At 48.0% G+C, this 22,446-nt stretch overlaps 1 protein-coding gene across 2 annotated transcripts in view; it reads left to right on the forward strand.

Annotated features, from left to right (window-relative positions):
• Positions 1–15,693, forward strand: part of RHBDL3 (rhomboid like 3) — a 49,255-nt gene extending 33,562 nt beyond the window's left edge. For both annotated transcript variants that reach the window (XM_081272200.1, XM_081272201.1), the window contains 3 exons: positions 2,759–2,859; positions 10,756–10,816; positions 13,545–15,693. In XM_081272200.1, coding sequence (XP_081128326.1) covers positions 2,759–2,859; positions 10,756–10,816; positions 13,545–13,816 — 434 coding nt within the window. In that variant the 3' untranslated portion in view covers positions 13,817–15,693. The remainder of the gene's footprint in view (positions 1–2,758; positions 2,860–10,755; positions 10,817–13,544) is intronic.
• Positions 15,694–22,446: the final 6,753 nt, after the last annotated feature.

The following is a 22,446-nucleotide window of genomic DNA, read 5'->3' on the forward strand; positions in this document are numbered from 1 at the left end:
AGCAATTCCCTTCATGTGTTAAGGGTCCCCTGGAAAGGTTTCTTTTGAAAAGGAGATTTCACTGCTTGCAATTTGGAAAGCCTTAGACCTCTTCATTTTGTAAATGTGAAAACTAAAGCCCAGAGAGTCCAGGGTCATACAGCTAGCCAGCTGCACCACCATCCCTTATTCCTGCCAACATCCCAAATTGACCCCTGGCTCTGGGGTCAGTACTCTAAACCATGGGTTGGGTGAGGGAAAGGTCAGCATTGTGCAGGCTTGACCCTGGCAAGCGCCCTCCCAGGCCTGGAGTTGCCCTTACTCCTGCCTTTGGGCCCCTGGTAGACCAGGCTGGGCGGGAGGAGAGAGCAGGTTTGCTAGGACCTGCGGGAGGAAAGGAGCCAGCCCAGGGAGGCTGGGGCTTCCTCTGTCCAAATGGTAATTAGTGAGGAGAGGCTTGGGCAGCCAGCCCTGTGCAGCCCTGCAATGCAGCCTTCTCAGACGGTGCTCCAGGAGAGAGCGTGGGAATCCTTTGTCATGCAGATCCTGCTGCCTGTTTGTTTGCCACCCTGGGATTTTTTTTTCTTCCTTCTTGTTATATATGGCTGACCCCGTAGAGGCCATTAAAAAAAAGAAGACAACGAAGAAGTAAAAGAAAAGAAAGTTATCTGACAATAGATCAATACCTAATTAAAGCCGGAGGGAAGGCATGAAAGGCAGGAAGAAAGATTTATAGTTGCCCTGGGAGGGGAGAAGGACTTGGGAGTCCTCAGTTTGGTCCCCCTCCCACTCCTCCCAGCAATGACATCTCCCTTGAGACCTAGGAATTGGTAGTGGGGTTTCCTTCCTTCCCTGAAGGATCTCAGTGAATGCAGGAGACTTGAGAGAGCTGGGCAGAGGCAGGTGACCTGACCACGTCAAGGTCAGGCAGCTAGCTCTCTGTGTCCAGGTCCAGATGGTCGGGTGCCCTTGTTCCTGGGTTAGGCCCAGTTTTCTTCCAAAGGGATCCTCCACCCTATGGAGCCTGCAGAATTCTGCTTTCTGCCAGTGCCCCCCTCTCTCCGGTGGCTAATTGGCTCATGAGCCTGCGGGCATTTTCCAGTGGTGATTTCTGCACACTCACCCAGGCCAGCCACAGCTCATCCTCTATGCCGTGGGCTCTACCTCCTAGTTATTTTTAGTCTCTTGTGTCCTTCCCTGGAAGCCAAAGCATTGATCACACTTAAATGAGACCAGAACAATAAATTTCCCATCTCCTCTCTGCCCAGCTTCCCTCCTCCAGGACAAAAGTTTGTCATCCCCTAAACCAAGAGAACTGTAGACCTCCCTTTCCCCCAGAGGGTGTGACATCATCTCTTTTTCTTCCTGGGGGACTTTTCAAGGACATTTTTTTTCCTCCAGAGAAGCCCTACTTGGGAGATTCTGTTGGCCTTTTGTGATTTAGCTCAGCTGGAGAGAGGTGGGTGGTGAAGCTCTGCAGGTTTCTAGATGCAGCTCATTAGAAGGATCCATGGGGAAGGCAGGGACAGCCTCTTGTACCAGGTTGGAAGGTGACTGCCAAGAGCACTGGCTTTGGTCAAGACCACAGATTTGGGGCTAGGACATAGGTCGATGGTGGAGTGCTTGATTAGTGGACATGAAGCCCTGGGTTTGATCCCCAACACTCCAAAAAGAAGGAAAGAAAGAAAGAGGTGAAAGACCCCAGCCCCATAACCTAAGGCCCGATTATGAAAAGTAGAAAGTATGCAGTAAACAGGTGAGCTCACCACATAACCTGTTAGAAAGGGCACCCTGCCCACATCACAGGACATGCTTGAGCAAACTGGGATCATAAGCGGGAACAGGGAGGAAACAAAATGTAAACCTATGAGATTAATGAGTTTTTCGGGAACCTATAGTGAAAAATAAGTTTATCATAGTGAAAAATAAGTTTATCATAGTGAAAAACAAGTTTATCATAGTGAAAAACAAGTTTACCCTTTAAGTGACGTGTATGCTGGATTCAAAAACACCTGTTATTGTGCTAGGTGGAAAACAACTCCTTTTTCCCTATAAAAGATCTGTACCCCAAAGCCCGGTGTGCCAGTTCACCAAAGCTTCGGCTGAGGTTTTGCTGTGCACCCGCAGGCGCCTGTGTATTAATAAACTTGCCTCTTGCTTTTGCAGCCAGTGTGACGCTAGTTCTTTTGGACGGGGGATTTGAGGGTCTGGGGGTCTTTCAGAGGAATATGGGTTTTTGGGTTTTGTATCAGGCAGACCTGGCTCAAATCCTGGGTCCAGCACTTCCCACCAGGGATCTCTGGGCTCAGAGCCTTTCCTCATCTCTAAATCAAGGCCATTAGAACCTGCATCAAAGGGTGGTCTTCAGGGTCTGACCCAGTGTTCACTGCGGGGCAGCTGTTTCCATGATAACTGCTGTTATTGGTTTCACTGCTGTTCCCAACCCCAGTGCCACCTCAGTGTTAGGCAGAGGCTATGATGAGAGGCAGGTGATACGGGTCATAACCCAAGTTCCATCTTGGGCAGGTCACTTCCCTTCTTGGAGTCTTAGTTTTCTACCTGTAAAATGAATAGGCTGAACCAAGTGGTCTTTTCAGCCATACACCAATCCTCTGGGAAATCTATAGGAAGCTCCAAGGCAACCTAGTATTAAAGGAAGAGGAGATAGAGCCTCTTGCTATAGGGTCTTTCTGCCCAGGCAGCTGACTCGGAGGACCAGGGCTGGGGTGGGCAACCAAGTCCAGCATTCTTATGAACTCCTTCTCTTTTTCTGAACCAGGGTCCTTGGCTGTGTCTGTGGCTGACATGACCGCACCGGTAGTGGGCTCTTCCGGAGGGGTGTATGCTCTCGTCTCTGCCCATCTGGCAAACATCGTCATGGTGAGACCCTTCTGTTCCCACATGTCTCCCTTCCTCTCTTCTGCTGCCACTGGACCTGGCCATTAATCCACTGGAGCTGGCCCAGCCCAGACCTGTCAAGTGCCAGCTGGATGGGAGCAGGGTTCACAAATGCCCTTCCCCCTCCACAGGCCCATCTCAGTGGAGTCCCTCCCATACCAATTTATATTTTCTCCATAACTTTGCCTTGGCCTATGAATGTACCCAACTCTTTTCCATTCAGTGACTTAGAAATAAGTGTTAAAATTAAGCCACTGCTGTGTACAATCTTTGGAATGCCTTGTTTGTCAAATGTTCGTTAAAAAGTCAAAGGGCCTTAGAGATTATTTCACCAAAAGTATCAAATAGGAAAAGAGGTTCTGAGAGGTTAAGTGATTTGTCCAAAGTCATAACCAAATTGGTTGCAAAAACCAAGACTTGAAGCCACATCTCCTGACAGCCAATCAAGTGTTGTTCCCCTATGCTAGCCCTTCATGTGGTGGAGCACCCTCCGGTTTCCCACTCTCCTCTGCCTCTTCCTGAAGGGCAGTGCCGTGTGATGGGTAAGAGGAGGGGCTCTGGAGCCAGACAGCCTGAATCTGACTCCCAGTGACCCACTTCCTAGAGGGTGACCTTGGACAACTTATTTAATCTCTTTGGGCCTCGATTTCTGTCCATGGAATGAAATGATACGTAATAAATGAGGTAAAGTAAGAATAATCAGGCTGGGATACAGCTCAGTTGGCAGAGTGCTTGCCTACATGCACAAGACCCTGGGTTCCATCCCCAGCACCACACACACACACACACACAAAGAATAATCACTGAAAATAAATGTTAACCTAATGTCTCTAGTCCTCCTGGAAGAGGCCAGGGTGGGTTCAGACTAGACTCAACCTGCAGGGCAAGAATTGGGAAGAGCCTGATAGAGGTTGTCCAAACCCTCCTGTGTGAAGGACACCTGAGTTTGGAGGTGGAAGAGAGACTCCCTGGCCATGCTTGGCTGCCCTGCCCCACGCCCGGCTGCCCCAGCACCTGCAGGCCTTATGCATCTATTCCCGCCCCCTGTACCTGGCACAGGGCTGGGCTCATGCTTTAGATGGCACCTGCTGAATTTTTGGTGAAGGAAGAAACAGTGTCCAGAAAAGGCTTAGCCTCCCTCTGGGGCCCTCGGGCACCCCCCCCCCACCCCGCTCGTCCTTCATCACCATCTCCCTGTGTGACAATCGTGTGACCGCTCAGTTACAGCAGTTTGGGGCAGTCTTAAATTCATGTTTTCTTCTTGATTTGTCTTGTTCTTACCTTCCCCACTGGCAACACCACCCCTTCTTTTCCCACCACTGTCTCCTTTTTAAGTGGAGAGGGTGGGGGGAGGCAGAGGGAGAGGGAGGGAGCCCTACTGCTCTTGCTCTTGGCCTGGATTCTGGCAACTTCCACTTCCCGTGAGTGCTCTGAGTGCTCAGAGAGAGGTCCTGGGTGTGGGAAGCATGCGTGAACGGGAGAGCCTGGAGAGTGTGTGTTGGTGCACGTGTGTTCACACACAGCTCAGTCTGCAGAAAGCCCCAGAGCACAGGGCTGCCTCACATGGCCCTTTTAAATGGGTCATTCTGTATCAGTGCCACATCTTTCCCCAGACACAGCTCTTCCTCTGAATTCGGCCTCCTCCACTCCCCCCGCCCCCTGCCCCAATTCCTCTCCGTGGGGGAGGACTGACCTCCTCCCTCCCACTCCCCACAAGATGTAACTGTAGCTGCGCATGGGGGCTGAACAGGCAGGACTGGAGAACATGGGAAAGAAGGAGCAAAGAGGAGTTGGAAAGCCTCATGGGAAACAGCCCTGGTGCCTCAGCGGTTCCCATGGTGAGCACTGCCCACCCCTGCACCACAGGGCAAGGCTGAGGGCTCCAGGGAGGTGTGAAAGTAGTTTTGTTCCAGTTTATGCTTCTTTCTGGCAATTAGCCCACGGCTGGTGGCTGTGGAGATGAGCAGTCCCATCTGAGAACCCAGTGTCTTCCCAGAAGGAAGCAGCTTTCCCAGCCACCTGGGAGCTTTGCAGGCCCTTGAGTCTGGCATGTGGGGAGCCTTCTCTAGAAAGTCATGTGATGCTTGTCCATGGTGAAAAAACTAATTTACTCACTAGAAAGGTCACTTTCCCCTTAGTCAAGGGACATTCTTTGCCCAAATTAGCTCAGTCATTGGCAATTCAGAGGTACATTGGGTCAACCCATTTGAAATTGCCATTTCTGTGGCCCCAGAGCTTTTGAACATTGGCGATTTCATATGGTTCAACTTAATAAATATACTCTTGCTTTTAATTCTGAAATGAAAATTTGGAATATCTGTGCCTGGGCACAATAAAGTCCCCCATCACAACAGAAGACAAAAAGATATGGATTTGACAGAAAATCTGGTTTAAGAGCCGGGCATGTAGCTCTGTGATAGAGTGCTTGCCTAGCATGTGCAAGGCCCTGGGTTTGATCCCTAATGCTACAAAAAAAAAAAAAAAAAAAAGAAAAGAAAGAAAAGAGCTGGGTGCAGTGCCACCCACCTGTAATCCCATCTACTCGGAAGGCTGAGGGAGAAGGATCACAAGTTTGAGGCTAGCCTCAGCAATTTAGAGAGACTCTGTCTTAAAATCAAAAAGGACTGGGGATGAAGCTCAATGGTAGAGCACTTGTCTAGCAAGCACAAGGTCGTGGGTTCAATCCCTAGATCCCCAGCAGCTATGAGATCCTGTGTGTGTGTGTGTGTGTGTGTGTGTGTGTATGATTTCTCTTTATTAATTCTGCCAGCTATTTATATAAAGAACAATCAGAAAATTATTCTTTTGGCTTCAGATACATCTTAGAAAAGTGTCTGGCACTTCTGTTCTCAGGACCGTTTAAATAAGAGAATCTGCCTTAAATGAAATCACGTTTTATTTTCCCTAAAAACACATTGAGTTTCAAAAACCTTGCAGTTTACATCAAAGAATTAAGTTCAGAAAATATTTCAACAAAAGATCTGGGTTGCAAAATCACCTGCTATTAAGACTGCTAAACATTAGAAATATAAAGATCTGCCTAACTGAATAATTTATTAATTGCCTCCTGCTGGGGCCCATAGGCCAGAGATACATTTTTAAATATACAAGATATTTACTTGCCCTTTGCTCTGTATGTTAGATGCTTTCCTAACACAGTTGAGATCTGGATTTATGCACATTGTTCCATGTGGTGGAAGCACAAGGAGAAATATTTATCTGGAAGACACAGACGATTTTGGCTCTAAGGTTTATGTTTAAATGTAAACACCCTTTTGTAGAGCTGATGATCACTCCCAGTTTTATCTGTAACATGCTTATATGTTTCCTGTGTTGGTATTTCTTCTTCTTCTTTTTTTTAGTTGTAGATGGTGACAACCCTAACCCTTTATTTTATTTATTTTTATACAGTGCTGAGAACCTAACTCAGTGCCTCACACATGCTAGGCCAACAAGGCCTTACCTCTGAGCCACAACCCCAGCCCCAGGGGATTTCTTTAAGTCATTTGATAAGAAACTTTCTACCAAGGATACATAAAGCTGATTTGAATGGAAGTTCCCTAACTGGATTTCCATCTCTGTGCTCTTTTATTTAAAAAAAAAAAATATATATATATATATATATATATATTTTTTTTTGTGTGTGTGTGTGTGTGGTGCTGGGGATGGAACCCAGGGCCTCACACACGTTGGCAAGGCTGGACCCCAGAGCTACTCAGGCAGCCCTGCCTCTGAGCCCTCAACTGGCTGGCTGAGCGGGATGTCAAGGCAACTGGTTTACTGACTTGTTTGCTGTGGCTGAGTTCCTATCTCACCCTGTGAGGCTCGGGGAAGAATGAAATTAAAGGGCCTGCAAAGGGTTTGTGTTCCCCAGGGGCCACGGGCTTTTCCACATTTATAGCAGCAGCAGTGCAGGCTGTGGGAGAGATTTTTTTCTTCTCTCCTGGTGTTTCACTGCACTCATTTTATTGGAGGGAATAATGGGTCGGGAGAATAAGGCAGCCGGTGGGAAGGGTTGACTTTCTAATTTAACCCCTCAGCTGCTAGGAGACGGGTCATTTACTGTCATTCACTCAGCTCTGTGGACAGCTGGCTCAGACAGATGGACTGTGACCCTGTCTGGTGGATGCAGTCCTACACCCAGAACCCTAGCAGCTCACCGCGAACTCAGTATGACCTTGAACTAGCCCTCCTGGGTCCTCAGGTTCTTCTTCTCTAAAGTGCTGGGCGGAGGGTTGGCAGACTCCAGTACCTCTGGCTGGGGGCCAGACAGGTATAGTCAACTCAGGAAGCTAGCTTGGGAATGCTCTGGTCAAACAGGAGCCTCCGCCCTCCCTCTGTCCAAGGTCATTTGGATTATGAATCTTTACAGCCACTCTGCAGGAAAACTCATTGTCTTTGCATCAGATCTAAATACTAATATCAGACATTTATAGGACACCCACTATATGGCCAGATGTTAGTGCTTTGCACATATTCATTTATTTCATCCTTATAATCACCTGATGAGCTAGGTAATTGACATGAGCGCTGTTGTTATCTGAAATTCACAAATGAGGGCACTAGAGAATAAGGAATTCTGAGGGACCCCATCAGTGACTACACCAGACTAGGAATATGGATGGTGCTTTTTTTTTTTTTTTTTGTATGAGAGATTGAACCCAGGGGCACTCGACCACTGAGCTACTTCCCCAGCCCTATTTTGTATGTATTTAGAAACAGGGTCTCACTGAGTTGCTTAGTGCCTTGCTGTTGCTGAGGCTGGGTTTTGGATGGTGTTTTGGATGGGTTTTGGATAGTGTTTTTTAAGACTAATCCAACCTCAGGCCCAGAGAGGCCACACTGTGTTCAGAGAAGATACTCAGAGACTTTGATGAGGAACAGGGACCTCAGAAGTGTTCCGTATGGCTTCTGTTTGTACTGTGGTGAATACGCCTGTTACGAGCTCGACACTTCAAGTTGCCGCTCACTGGCATTGAGGACGTTCACATTGTCATGTAGCCGCCACCACCATCCTGTGTCCAGGGCTTCCTCATCTTCCCAAGCTGAAACTCTGTACCCATTAAACACTTCCCTCCTCATATCCTCTTCCTCCAGCCCCTGACAACCACCATTCTACATCCTGTCTCCACAAATTTGACCACTCTAGGCATTTCACACAAGTGAAATCAGTGCAGTGTTTGACTTTTTTTGTGTGTGACTGGCTTATTTTACTCGGCATAGCATCAGGGTCCATCCACATTGTAGCATGTGTCAGAATTCCTTTTTTATGATTGAGCAATATGCCACATTTGTATGTGTGTCTACATATTTTGTTTATCCAATCACCTATTGATAGACACTTGGGTGGCTTCCACATTTTGGCTGTTGTGAATACTGCTGCTATGAACATGGGTCTTACTAATTATTATTATTATTATTGGTACCAGAGATTGAACCCAGGGCCACTTAACCACTGAGCCACATCCCCAATCCTTTTTATTTTGTATTTTGAGACAGGGTCTTCCTAAGTTGCTTAGGGCCTCACTAAGTTATTGAGGCTGGCATTGAATTCATGATCCTCCTGCCTCAGCCTCCTGAGCCGCTGGGATTACAGGTGTGCACCACTGCGCCCGGCTGGGTCTCACTTTTAATGAAGAATAAAAACCCATGGATAACTGGGCACAGTGGTGCACATCCTGTAGTTCCAGCTACAAAAGAGTCAAAGGCAGGTGAATCCTTGAGGCCAGCCCAGGCAACAGAGTGAGACCCTTTCTCAAAACAAAAACAAAAACAAAACAAAACAAACAAAAAAACAGATGCATAGGTGGCCTAGCAGGGAGGCAGAGGAGGAACTTTTCAGTGATAAGAGCCCTTTCCAGGGCTGCCTCAGGAAGTAGCCAGCTTCCCTTCACAGGGCCTGAGAGCCTTCTTGTTGGCTACTTGACTGCAGATGTCCCCTTTGGGAAGAGAAGGCTGGCTGCTGATGCCGAGTTCCTTCCCTCCGAAGGCTTCCGCCTGGAGGGGAGCTGGTGGCCCCCTACCTCCAGCCAGTTGAGCCGGCCCAGCTTGCTGCTCACTGCATGGGGGGGGGGGGGCACCGACTCCTGTTTTGTTCCGTCTCTTGGCAAGGTCCCTCTGTGGGCAGAGACCAGCAGGGGACAGTGTTATCCTGCCATCTGCTTCTTAGCATGGAACGTGTCTGCAAGCAAATTGAGACTTTCCACCTAGAGAGGGGCCACATGTGGCCCAGCCCATCTTTTGTGAAGGCAGGGCTTGTGGGTCAGTGAAGGACAATGGGGAACAGGGAGGAGGGGACAAGGATTTCTCCCTGTTCTTGGCAGCTTCCCCCAAGTCCTGCTGGCTCTGCTGGCGCTGTCATAGATGGCATTGTCCCTGCCAGGGTTCAGGGTCTCCGTGAATTTGAATTAAGGGATGTTCTTGTAACCTCCAAGGAGTGTGAGATGTGCCCTGGAGGGGACCCTGGGGCAGCCAGCCAGGACAGATGGGGTGGGTGGGAGAGAACAGAAGTCCCCCTGGCCGTGCCCAGTTGCCTCCTTCCCTGGGCCGCTGTGTTCCAGGAAGCTCACAGGCTGGTTCTGGGCTGTGTGCTCACATCTGTAGAAATGGAATAAGGCTTTGCGCTGCAGGAGTGCCCCTTAAAGGAACCCTGTGGTGAAGTCTTTTGTAAAGTGAAAAATCCTTTTGTAAGGTGGATAATTGTACTGCTGATCTGCCTTGGTGGTTCAGAGTTTTCCGAGATTCTCAGGGGAAAGAGAGACTTGTTTGGAGGCCATCTGGCCCACCCCCTTCCCAATGCCTGATTCTCCTCTGGAGCAGCTCTGTCTGAGTGATGGAAGTCCCTGTTTGGAACTTTCAGTGATTGGAAACTCACTACCCCCACCCCGCGCTGGATCATTCCGTCTTTGGACAGTTCTGCTTATCAGAAGTGAAACTGACGTTACACTAGAAGATGCATCTCTGGGAAGTTGGTTTTTTGGTTTGGTTTGGTTTGTTTTTTTGTTTTTTGTTTTTTTGCAGGGTGCTTAACCACTGAGCAACATCCCCAGTCCTTTTTTTTTTTATATATTTGACTAGAGACAGGATCTTGCTGAGTTGCTTAGGGCCTCATTGAATTGCTGAGGCTGACTTTGAATTCATGATCCTCCTACCTCAGCTTCCCAAGCTGCTGGGATTAAGGGTGCCACTCTGGCCTCTGGGAAGTTTTTATCTATGGAGTCCCCTATTTGCAGTTTGTGCTGAATCCTTTCCTCATGTTGACTCACTTGATGCTTGATAAGGGTGAACTTGACCCCTGAGTCTTTGAGCTGAAAGATCCCGGTTTTCTCATTTGTTCCTCACAGGCAGGATTTTGAGTTCTTTTATCATCTTGATGATGATGGTTCTGCTTTGATTTGCTTGATGTGCTATTCCATGTCATGTCCCATCATATCCCTTGTCAGCTGCAGACACAGTGCTATCTCAGGTGCTATCTCACAGTGATATCTGAGGAGGAGGACATGGGCTCTGGTCTCCTGAGATGTAGATTCTCTACTTCTGTTAGTGGACTTCAAGAGTTTTTATGACAGGGGCTGAGGCTCAGCAGTAGTGCACTTGCCTGGCATGTGTGAGGCACTCGGTTTGATTCTCAGCACCACATATAAAAAAATAAAAGATCTATCAACAACTAAAAAAGTGTTTTTTTTAAAAAGAGTTTTTATGACAGGGATAAACTTACCTTCGTCTAAAATCTCAAAAGTCCTGCTGGTGTATTCTGCTACGAAGGCCCAACTCTCAACGAGTTCATGGAGGTGATTTCTTTAAATGTCTGCTTTTCATCCCTACCTGCAGAGGAACAGCCTGATCTTCAACTAATAAATCTCTCTCCTTTTTCTCTAGAACTGGTCAGGCATGAAGTGCCAGTTCAAGCTGCTGCGCATGGCTGTGGCCTTGGTCTGTAGTAAGTACTGATGGGGCGGGCTGGGGAGAACACCAGGCATTGGGTCCTAGGATACGGAGATGTCACAGTCCTTGCCTTTCAGGGGCAAAGGCTTGTGATCAAGAAAAAAAAGTGAGACACATTAGTACTGACCAACAAGGGGGTGTGTGTGAGGAGGTCTGTCCCTCTGCACTGCTTCGTCGCCTTTTCTCATCTTTTTTTATGGACATAAAATATGCAAACAGAAAAGTTCTCAGTGACCAGAACCCAGATCAAGAGAAATAACTTCTTGACCTTTTGCATCATGGAGTTGTTTGAGATCCACCATTGGAAGTCAGAGACCCCTTCCTCAGATTACATGTGCATATATGTGCATACACACGTGCACATTAAAACTTGCATTTTTATCAGTTTCATAAACTATAACTACTCCGGGAGCCCCTATAAGCAAGATGCGCTGGGGGGCTGTGGTCAGGAGAGGTCGGTTCTACCTACAGAGGTCATGTGAGTATTAAAGACAAGCAGGTATACAGCAGGGAGATGAGGTGCCAGAGGCATGTTGGGCAAAGGTGCACCATGAACCGAAGCACAGGTGGATGTGAAGGTCATTGGCTGGCACACTGACTGTCAAAACTCACTAAGGAGGCTTGGGACTGTGTGTGGCTGTGACAGGAGATAAAGCTAGTGAGATCCTGGAAGTCAGATTGGAATGTTTTTAAAGGCAAGAGGAAAAAAAATGTGCTTCCTCCCCAGTGTACTGGGAGGTCACTGGAGGACTCCATAAGAGGGAGAAATAGATTTGAGGTTTAGAAAACCAGTCAGGATGCCATGTGGAGGGTGGGTAGCGTGAGGGGGATGAGACCAGAGGTAAGGGGCTTGTCCTGAGCCTGAACAGAAGCAATGGAAGTCTGGGAAGAGAGAAGGGAGACACACACTCTCTCCTTTCATCCTCAGAAGATGCCTACAGAGAGCATATCATTAAGTTAAGTCACAAGTAGGAACTTAAAGCTCAGAGAGTTAAGCTTCTGGCTCAGGGTTGCCCAGCAAAGAGGTGATAAATCCAGAATTCAGAGCCAACCTGTGCCGTTTCAAATGCCCATGCTTTAGCCAAGCTGAGCGGTGAGCGCCTGGCTTTCTCAGCCTGGGGCAGCTCCCTGCTGTGTGGGTGGGAGACTGAGCAGGGACCAGCACAGCTGGAGGGCCAGGCCTGTGAGGGCTCCCCTCTAATGTACATCCACATTCCTTGCCTCTGGCCCCATGGCTCTCAGGAAATCACCTCTGTCCCTGACTCACAGAGGGGCCCTCTGGATCTGTTTCCTGGATGAGACTAGAGGATTTCTAATCCCAGAGAGAACTTTTCAGCCTTAAAACCCTTGACTCTGAGCAGGGGACCAGGGGCGGGAGCATGGGTGAATTCTGCCGCTGTGTCTGCCCAGACTCTGCCCTTCGCTTGCTTTCAAAGAAGGAAAGAAAAGCGTGAGTCTTGCCGTTTACAAACACCCAACCCTAAGCATCATAAAAACTAAAATGCTGTCTTGGAGTTGGGAACCATTGGTTTTGATCCTCTTGTATTGAACCCAGGACCTGCTCAGCAGAGGCAGAAAGGCTTCCCTGAGGGCTGCGTGGAGTGGGGGGAGCTGAGCCTCAGTCCCCAGCTGCTCTTTTCCCACCACCTATCGGCCACCTTGGGAGTTGCAGGGCCAGTGCAGAAGGTGGGGCAGTCCCCAGGCAGGTCGCTGGCAGTTCTGGTACTCCAGAATGGTTGGAGTAGAGAGAGGCCCACTGGTTCACTAAATGGTAATGGAACAACTGCAAACCTTTCCCTCAAAGGGCTTTCTTTCGGTCTGTAGGTTTGCCTTGGTTTCCTCCTCTGTTAAGTGGGGATGAGGAATCTCTGTGCTCCTTTGGTGTTGGGAAATGAGGTTGCCTCATACTTGTCCCTTCAAGACATCCCTATTTGGCCCACCCAAAAAATTCACAAAAGAAGGAAGGATTGGAGAGCAGATGGTGGCATCTTAGAATTGTTTTAGGGAGAAAGTCCAGAAATTCTCTGGGGTGAGGGTGGAGTGAGGATTGCTTACTTCCATTCCCTCTTTGTCCTTGTCCCTCTCCATCCCTTCCTTCTAACCACAAAAGCAGTGGTTCTGAGAGTTTTCTGAGGGTTTTGAGATAATGCATGAAAACACAGCATGTGCTGGGCACATATTGAAGTTGCTAACAGGCTCCACCAGTGCAGCCTGGCGCACCGAGGCTGACACTTCCTACAGATGGACAAACAGGGATCCGGGCCCCAGGACTTGGTGTGACCTCAGCTTTGCCAGGGCCTTTGGGTTTGCAGTCAGCCCCTGCCCTCTCCCGGGAACACTCTCCTCGGGCTCTAGGGGCAAGACCCCTCTGAATACTCAGATCACAGATCAAAGATTGCCTCCGGAGGGACCTACCAGACTCCCTGAAGAGTCCCCTCCTTATGCCCAGCATTGACTTTACGTCACCTACTTTTTCCCCATAGATGAATCTCTTAATGAAATTGTCTTATGTGTGTAATTGTTGGCTGGCTTATCGCCAGGCCCCATGAGCTCTAGGAGAACGGTTTTGTCTGTCTCCTTGATTCTCGTGTCCCCAGTGGTACTCGGCCTCATGGCAGTGAATGCATTAACCACCGGGTGGTGGGCTGGGGTGCGAGGCCTCTGTCCCTGCAGCCCCTGCCCGGGGCCCTCCTGTGACTTCTCTGTGCTTCCTCCTCCTGCAGTGAGTCTGGAGTTCGGGCGGGCCGTGTGGCTCCGGTTCCACCCGTCGGCCTACCCGCCCTGCCCTCACCCGAGCTTCGTGGCACACCTGGGTGGTGTGGCCGTGGGCATCACCCTGGGTGTGGTGGTGCTGAGGAACTATGAGCAGAGGCTGCAGGACCAGTCGCTGTGGTGGATTTTTGTGGCCATGTACACCGTCTTCGTGCTGTTCGCCGTCTTCTGGAACATCTTTGCCTATTCTCTGCTGGACTTGAAGCTGCCACCGCCCCCGTAAGGGGCTGAGGACAGAGGAGGTGGGGAGGGGAGGGAGAAGCAGCATCCAGAGGGAGCGCCTGGATCTATTTCTCATCACCAGCTCAGTGAAGCCAGAGAGGAAAGGCAAGGACTCCACTGCTACTGCGATGTTTGTGTTTCCATACGGGCACACGGCACACGGTGGGGCCTCTTTTTTGAAAGGCACTGGAGGAGGAGTTGGATATGGCTGCTGTTATTTTTCTAGCCTGGTCTGGTGACATCAGGCCCGGGTAAAGGCCTGGGGTAGGGTGAGAGAAGCTGCCGGTTCCATGTGCTGTCCTTTCCTGGCCACAGGTGGGGCAGTGGCTTTGTCCCTCATCCTCCCCCCTGAGAGACCCTGAGAGACATAGGGAAGGTTTGAGGGTCTCTGTGGTCAGGTAGTGTTTCCTCTGTTTACTTTTTTTTTTTTTTTGGTACTGGGGATTGAACCCAGGGGCACTTTACCACTGAGCCACTTCCCCAGCCCTTTTTATTTTTTTTATTTTGAGGCAGGGTCTCACTAAGTTACTTAGGGCCTCAAAAGTTGTTGAGGCTGGCCTTGGATTCACAATCCTCCTGCCCCAGCCTCCCAATTTGCTGAGATTACAGGTGTGTGCCACCACACCCAGCACAGTGTTCCCTCTGGAGTCCAGGTCTGGAGTTCTGGGGTGGAAAGAGGGCCTAGTGGTGGATGTGCTGGCTTATTTAACCTGGGAGATCCTGGGGTGGGTGTATCCTCCTGGGCCAGCCAGTGGTTATGGGGCATGACCTCTAGGGCCTGTGCTGGACAAGGCAGGGAGATCTGTAATCTCCAGATCCCACTCTAGCTCTGGGGGATAGTGAGAGAGCCCCAAGCTGGGGGAATAAACCTCAGCCCAAGTTCTTCCTGGGGAAGCCCCAGGACCAACTTTCAGCCTCTCCCTCCCCTTCAGCCTGGATGCTGACTTCACACACCAGCGGCCCAGCAGCTGCACCTGCCTTGACTTTAGGGTCTATTCTTTCCCTTCTACTGCCCTGACCCTACTTTGTGCCTGTCCTTTTGGTATGGAGCACAGTGTCCAGGTGTGAGTGAGTGACCGTGTCTGTGTAGGGAAAGATGATGTGAGTTAAGCTGGTGCTTGGAGAGGAAGTCACGTGAGGCGGTGGGCATGTGGGGAGTCTCAGAGGAGGTACAGGGAGCCCTGGTGTGCTGTGGTGTGGTTACTGGGTGTCCTTGTTTTTAGAAAAGCCTGCCTCCCTTGTTTCCCATCTTCTGTCCCTTCCAGACATTCCCTGAGCATCATTGACCTGCAGGAAAATTATCTGTGCTCTAGGGCGATCTTGGGCCCTCTCAGCCCTTGGATTGCTAAGAAGAAATGCATCCAAGTACTGCTCCTTTCTACCTCTGGCATGGCTTTCAGATCTGAAAATGTCCTGTCTTGTTCTGTCTCCCTGAGAAGAGAATCTTTTGGGGTGCAAGAAAGGCTCGGGCAGGACTATTGAGGCTATGTGTCCATTTGAGTTAGGGGGACAGGTGGCTGCAGTGAAGGACGTTCTAGTTTAGGTGGAACATGGCTCCAGAGGAGCCTTGTTCGGGGCTTGGATGAGTGTCCAGGGCGAGAGCAGCCTGCGGGTGCAGCTGCTGAGAGCTGGGGAGGAACCAAGGACTATGGAGACCCCTCACCCCTGCTTCACAAATAGGAAATGAGGCTGGGGGAATGACTTCACCCCACCCCCCACCATCTGGCAGCCCCAGATGCCAGACAGGTGAGGGCAGAAGCCCCGCCTCCCAGCGGGGCGCCAGCTGCCTCTCCCCTCCAGGAAGGGAGGGCAGCATTCAGGCCTGCGCTGGAGGAGCCACTGCAGCCCTGAGCCCAGGGTGTCAGGTGGGTGACCTTTCACAAAATCTGTCCTTCCCTTTATTTTTATTTTTTTTTAAAGATAGAGTGAGAGAGAGAGGGAGAGGGAGAGAGAGAGAGAGAGAGAGAATTTTAATGTTTATTTTTTAGTTTTTGGCGGACACAACATCTTTGTTGGTATGTGGTGCTGAGGATCGAACCCGGGCCGCACGCATGCGCGCTACCACTTGAGCCACATCCCCAGCCCCTGTCCTTCCCTTTGTACTGCTTTTGGAAGTCGAAATCTCCTGGAAGGACAAAGAACCCCAGGCCTGGAGGCAGAGGGGCTGCAGGGTCAAGGGCAGGAGCGTGGGGCTGCCTTCCATCAGCCTTGTGCCCAGCAGAGCCTGTGTGCAGTGAGGTCCAGGGTCAGCCAGGCACGTGTCTGGGGGTCCCTGGCCACCGTCGCTTCCTGAGCTAGTGACCGTATGGAAACGGGAAGGTCTTTCTACCCCAAGACACACCCACTCATAGTCTATGCCAGGCCCATCCCCATCTTTGCTCAGCACTAACTACATTGTCCTGGTCCCCCACGTATGGCCTCAAGGTCACACTAGTGCCAATGCTGCCAAGGACTGCCAGTCAGCCTGAGGCCACATGGGCTGAGTCATATCAGCCTGGAACATCTATTCTGTGTCCTGCCTGCCATTCGCTGCCCTGGGACGATGTGGGTGGAAGGGTCTGCTGCTTAGGAGAGGGTGCCGAGGCCGTGGAGCCTGGGCCAAGACTTGAGTAAGGATCAAGAGAGGCCGGGACCCATGCCTCTGCCATGGGCTACAGCAGCAGCTAAGCTTGAATGCTTCTGTCCCTTTCTGGAGGGAAGAGGCAGCTGGGCCCTGCTGTCCTAGCTCTTGGGGCTGCTGGGATGAGGGTGGAGCCAGCAGAGCTCCATCTTGTCAGGTGTGGCTCAGAGGCAGGGAACTCTAGACTCTAGTGAGCCCTCAGAAGCTCCCAGCTCCCTCAGGGCTTCAGTTAAGAGCTCCTTTCTGGAAAGGGCAGTCTCCTCCCTCCCTCCTCTCTCAGGGCCTGGAGCTCCGGAAGGGAGTCTCATCCAGAGCTCAGGCCACCAGCACCAGCTGTTCCCTGCCACCGTCTTCTCCCAACCACCACTCCCAAGCAGGGCCACAGATCAGGGACAGTGGAGTCACTTCACAAGACCCAGACAGGTTTATTTCTGGGGCTCTGGCCTTCTCCTCACGAGGTACCTGTGCTCCTGTGCCCTCTCCAACCCTCAGCAGCACTTGCCCAACTGGCCTTGGGCCTCTTCCCTTTGTCCCACCTTCCTCTCCAGTATGGCTACCAGCCAGGATGCTGGACAGTAGAGGACGGGTACATCTTCAGGCTGCTGGAGGTAGGTCCGCCTGTCTGTCCTGGAGCACGGAAATTGAGAGCTGGGGAATCCCCAGACAGGGGCCACAGGCGCCTGGCTCCTTAAACTGGAGAGGAATCTCAAACTGGGAAAGGGAAAACAGGCCTTCAAAGGAGAGATTTCACTTTAATGACACCATTCGTCATTCGTTTTTTTAATTAGGAAAAACTCCCTAATGAGGCTCTTTTGGCAGCTAATGGGACTCTCAATTTCCATGAGAACCATTATTGCCCAGAGCATTAGGGGGACCACTGCTCACCACACCAGGACCTTCCTCCACAGAGTGCAGATGCGATGCGGGGAATCCCTCTCCCGCATCATGGGTGTTGCTCCCAAGTTGGCTGCAAAGCACTGGCCGATTCTCCTCTGCCTTAAAAACAGTGCCCAACAGTGAACTGCCCCCCCACCCCCACCGCCCCAGGACTTGAGTAAGTGGGAGGAAAAAAAAAAACAACAAACTGCGATGTTGGTTTCTAAATATTTTTGTATTGTGTACATTCTGTATATTTTTGTTGTAACATATTATTTGAGCACAGATTCCATTAAAGATTTTTTTTTAAGTCATTGGTTATTCAGGATGTGTCCTGAGGGCTGGTATGGGAACCTGTTTTGTCTGGGCCTGGGTCAGGGTGGGTGGGAGACAGTGAGGGACAGTGGTGGCGGATTGACAGTTCGTAAATACGGAGGGGGCATGGGGGGTTGGTGCCAGTGTTTCTAGCTCCGTGCTTCTTTCGTCAACTTGACTGAATTGCTGAGCTCATTTCAGTGGTTGGTGAAAGCCCTGATTGCTCTTCCCATCAAATGCACATACAGAGGCGATTTTGTGGATGATTTTGAGGTGGGTGGCAGTGGATGAGGAAAGTCACTCCTGGCTTCAGGTCAGGAACCTCTAAGCCAGTGTCCTGGTGGGTGCCCCCGCCTTCCCTTCCACTCATGTACCCCTAGGACAGATTCATACTGTAATCATCATCATGAAATCTTTGAAATGTCCTCGGGATTCCTTCTTCATCCTGAAAACTAGTCTTCAGGTCCTTCTGGGGGCAATCAGCACCCTAGCCTTGAGGGATGGGATGTTCTCAGGGTTAGGAGGGTAAGCTGAGTTCACAGAAAGGGAAGGAGCATGACAGGGGTGGAGTCAGGTCGGGAAGAGAAACTGTCAAGCTGGCTTTGAGTGGATAAGGCCTGGGAAAGTGGAGTTTCCACTAACTTCTCTAAATCAGGGCCAGTGTATGTCCTGTTGTCATTCTGTTAACTTCCAGTTTGAGGATTAAACTGTCCTGTTAAATTAATCAAGAGGGTTGTCTCCCCCAAGTATTCTTTCAGGTCAGTTTCCTGTGTATTATTTTAAAATATTTCTAAATGCTGCAGAAGCTACCCCAGAACAAAGAGTGGGGTTCAGGCTTAACAGTCAAAAGAATCACTTCTGTCTGGAGTGTGGATAACTGACTTCCCTAGAAGGAAAATCAGACCCTATCAGAGCACAGATGTTCCATTGGGTCAATGCCAGTCTCCAGTATTTGAGGCATTTCAAGGTAAGCTCCTTGAAGAGGAGGTGTTAGGCCTTCTTCCATTTCACTTTTTACTACTCTGGTTCCTTCCTTCTATCAGATTCTCATTTTTCCAATAACTTAATAAGGTATAATAATAATGAGATAATTAAGAAATGAAAACAGTGCTAGAGATATGACTCAGTGGTAAAATGCTTGCCTGGCATGTGCAAGGTCCAGGGTTCAATCCCCAGCACTACAAAAATAAAAACAACAAAAAAAAAATTTTGCCAGGTGTGGTGACACATGCCTGAAATTCCAGTGACTTGGGAGGCTGAAGCAGGAGGACTGCAAATTTGAGGCCAGCCTGAGCAACTTAGCAAGACCCTAAGCAACTAAGAAAGACCTGTCTCAAAAATAAAAAATAAGGGAGATGTAACTCAGTTTTGAGTGCCCCTGGGTTCAATTCCCAGAACTGAAAGGAAGAAAACAAAAACAATTTTACTGAACACCTACTATGAGCTAGCCACTGGAGTAGATCACAGCCACTTTATGTGAAGAGGATAAAAACATCCCCATGGTTGTACACAAGGGGAAGGTAACCCAAGATGTCTGGTTCCATGCTCTCAGCCCTCAGCTATTTTATGGGACTTTAAAGACACTAACCATGTCAGGGTATTTATTTAAAGGGCAAACCTCAATGCATTAGGGCCATGGCCATTCAGTAACAATAAGGAACCTTGGATCATTTGCTTGGAGTTCACTCAATAGGCCCTCCACTTTGTCAGCCCTCCCAGAAGTAGCTCACAAGAAACCCCACAGCTGTCGATCCATTACTGCTCTCCATCAACCCTGATTTCCAGAATCTTGGCATTTATGCCACTTCAGCAATCTGTCCACATGATTCAAAGTCTCTGAGGCAGTTAGGAACTTCACCAGTTAGAGAACGCAGCTGCCCTCTGAGACCACCAAGTAGAAGAATGCATTGAAGCCATGAGAAAGCACATGGTTAGGACAACTTGGTCCCAGAGACTGAATCTCATTTCTGAGAAGTCTGCAGTCTTGCCTAGCATCTGCTATAAGTGATCCTCTGGTAAAGGACAGGCATTGTCACAGTTAATAGTTAAGAGTGAGGGCTGCGGTTGCGGCTAGGCGGTAGAACGCTCGCCTAGCACATTCAAAGCCCTGGGTTCGATCCTCGGCCACGTATAAAAATAAATAAAATAAAGGTATCGTGTCCCAACTACAACTAAAAATGTATTTTAAAAATAATAAGAGTGAGAGGACATGACTTGGGCTATTGTATTCTACAGATATAACTTTACTGGACAGTGAATAAAATATTGTGATAAAAATTGCTCTTTCACTTCCTGGGGCAGGATGCAGAAAGGTGTATCTCAGCAGGTGATTTGATTTTCTCCAAAACGTTCTTAGCGTAACAAGTTCCCCACAAACTTTCTGGGAATTAATGCAAGGGTAAGGCCTGAGAATTGAGCTCATGAAGTAAAAATGGCTGTCTTGATTAGAAGCTAAATTTTATTACAAATATAATTACAGATAAACAGACCATTTTGGGTACATGATAAACATACATTTTATCTGTGTGTATACCACATAAATAATACATAAATTTATTCCTGTCTGAACAAATACTTTTTACAACTTTATTACTTTTTGGGGGTGGGTACTGTGGATTGAACTCAGGAGCACTTTACTACTGAGCTACATCCCAGCCCTTTTTATTTTTTAATTTTGAAACAGGGTCTCACTAATTTCCCAGGCTGGTCTCAAAATTGCAATCCCCCTCCTTCAGCCTCAGTAGCCGGGATTACAAGTTTGTGCCACCACACCTGGCACTCTGTACAACTTTAAACATTAATACATTAGCTTATTTAAATTTGGATACAAATACTCATTTCTTGTCATGAGCTCTGAGTTTCTTTTCATGATCAACACAATTTCATAACATCATTCTGTCTATAATAGTGACACAGAATGTCAGACTTTTAAAAATATGACTACTGTCTACAACTGTAATATATAGTGAGTGTATATATACAAACAGATGATATGGTTATACTTTGCCTATATCTGTAAGTAAGTTGAAACATGTAATACATTTGCTTTATCATTATTTTACTGTTGTAGCACTAGGGATTGAATCCAGGGATACTTTTCTACTGGGCTATAATCCTCAGCCCTTTGAGACCCTATGGTTTTGCTAAGTTGCCCAGGCTGGCCTTGAACTTGTGATCCTCCTGCCTCAGTCTCCCCAAGTCACTGAGATTAAAACATGTACCACTGTGCCAAGCATTTGCTTTTAACAGCCATTTACAACATGGACTCTTGAATAGCATATGAATTTGAAAATTAAAACTATATTTTCCAGACTCAACATGTTGTTTATTTAAAAACCTAACTTCCAAATGGACAACCAAGTGCATTAGAAAAAGATAGAAAACAAAACAAAACAAAACAAAAGATTCTAGAGATTCTAAGATAGTGTCATAAAATTGCAGATCTTCCATAGTCATCCTGAATACTTTTATAAAAAATGCTACTTAGGGGCTGGGATTGTGGCTCAGTGGTAGAGCACTCGCCCAGCACGGGCGGGACCGGGGTTCGATCCTCAGCACCACATAAAAATAAAGGCATGGGGCTGGGGATGTGGCTCAAGCGGTAGCACGCTCACCTGGCATGCGTGCGGCCCGGGTTCGATCCTCAGCACCACATACCAACAAAGATGTTGTGTCCGCCGAGAACTAAACAATAAATATTAAAATTCTCTCTCTCTCTACCTCTCTCTCTCTTTAAAAAAAAAAAATGCTGCTCAGATTTTTTTTCCATACTGCCTATAATCTGTTATTAAACTTTAAAACCATATGAAAGCATTTATGAAGATCCTGAATTGTATTTCTCATTAAACAAAAAGTAAGGGCTTGGTGAGTCATGTTCCTAGACTTACTTCTGTAGAGGAGAAAGCAGAAGGCCATTGTCGGTCATTTTGAAAGTTAAAACTCAGCACTTAACATGAATTTACAGCCATTTATGAGTTGCTCAGTTTTACAGGCTTGTGTTCCTCTGAACGTCCTGAAGGCAGTGAGAACATAAGACTTCTCATCTTCTAAACAAAAATCATTATCAAATGAATTTATTAAAGAGCTATGCAGAACAAATATGTGTGTAACTACCGTTGGCTTCCATGGGAATTATAAATGGCTAGCCGAGGGCACTGTGAATTGATTCAGAGTAAAACAATCTGAGGTTTGTAATAAATATACAAAAACTAAAATCAATGAGTAACTCTGATAGGAAGAATCTCTGTTTGCATTCCTTATCTTACAGTTTGTTTGTAAAACTTATGTACTTTATTTCTTCACACTCTATTTAAAAACTCTGGCATTTTCATCTAAAAGAAAAAAAAATACTGGCAACTATCTGTGGACAAATTAATGAAGAAAAGTGGTGACGGGCGGGCACCAGTTCTGCAGCAGCTTTCCATCAGAGCTAACGTTTTATCTTGCAGCTAGTGCATCTATTTTTGAAGCTTATGTAATTTTTTATACACTTATGATTTATTTGCATATTGACTTAAAAGCTGGCTTCATCATCCAAGCCAACTATTAATCAGACCAAAAAAAAAAAAAAAAAGTATATCAGGTACCTGCAGCATGTACAAATCTATGAAATGGTGTAGTGGTATTAATCTTTCTGTGACTGAAATTACGTGTTTAAAAAAGAAGCTACAATCTATTGAGAAAAAAAAGTGCTATGAGTTTTTTTCTGAGAAGAAAAATTGTAAATACACTAGCAAACTTTTGAGAGAAGCCACAAAATCATCTCTGAAGTTTCTGAGGCAACACATTTTTTTAAATTATTATTTATTTATTTTTGGTAA

This window comes from Spermophilus citellus, assembly GCF_964194105.1.
Source record: "Spermophilus citellus genome assembly, chromosome: 17".
In the NCBI taxonomy this organism is placed as follows: Eukaryota; Metazoa; Chordata; class Mammalia; order Rodentia; family Sciuridae; genus Spermophilus; species Spermophilus citellus.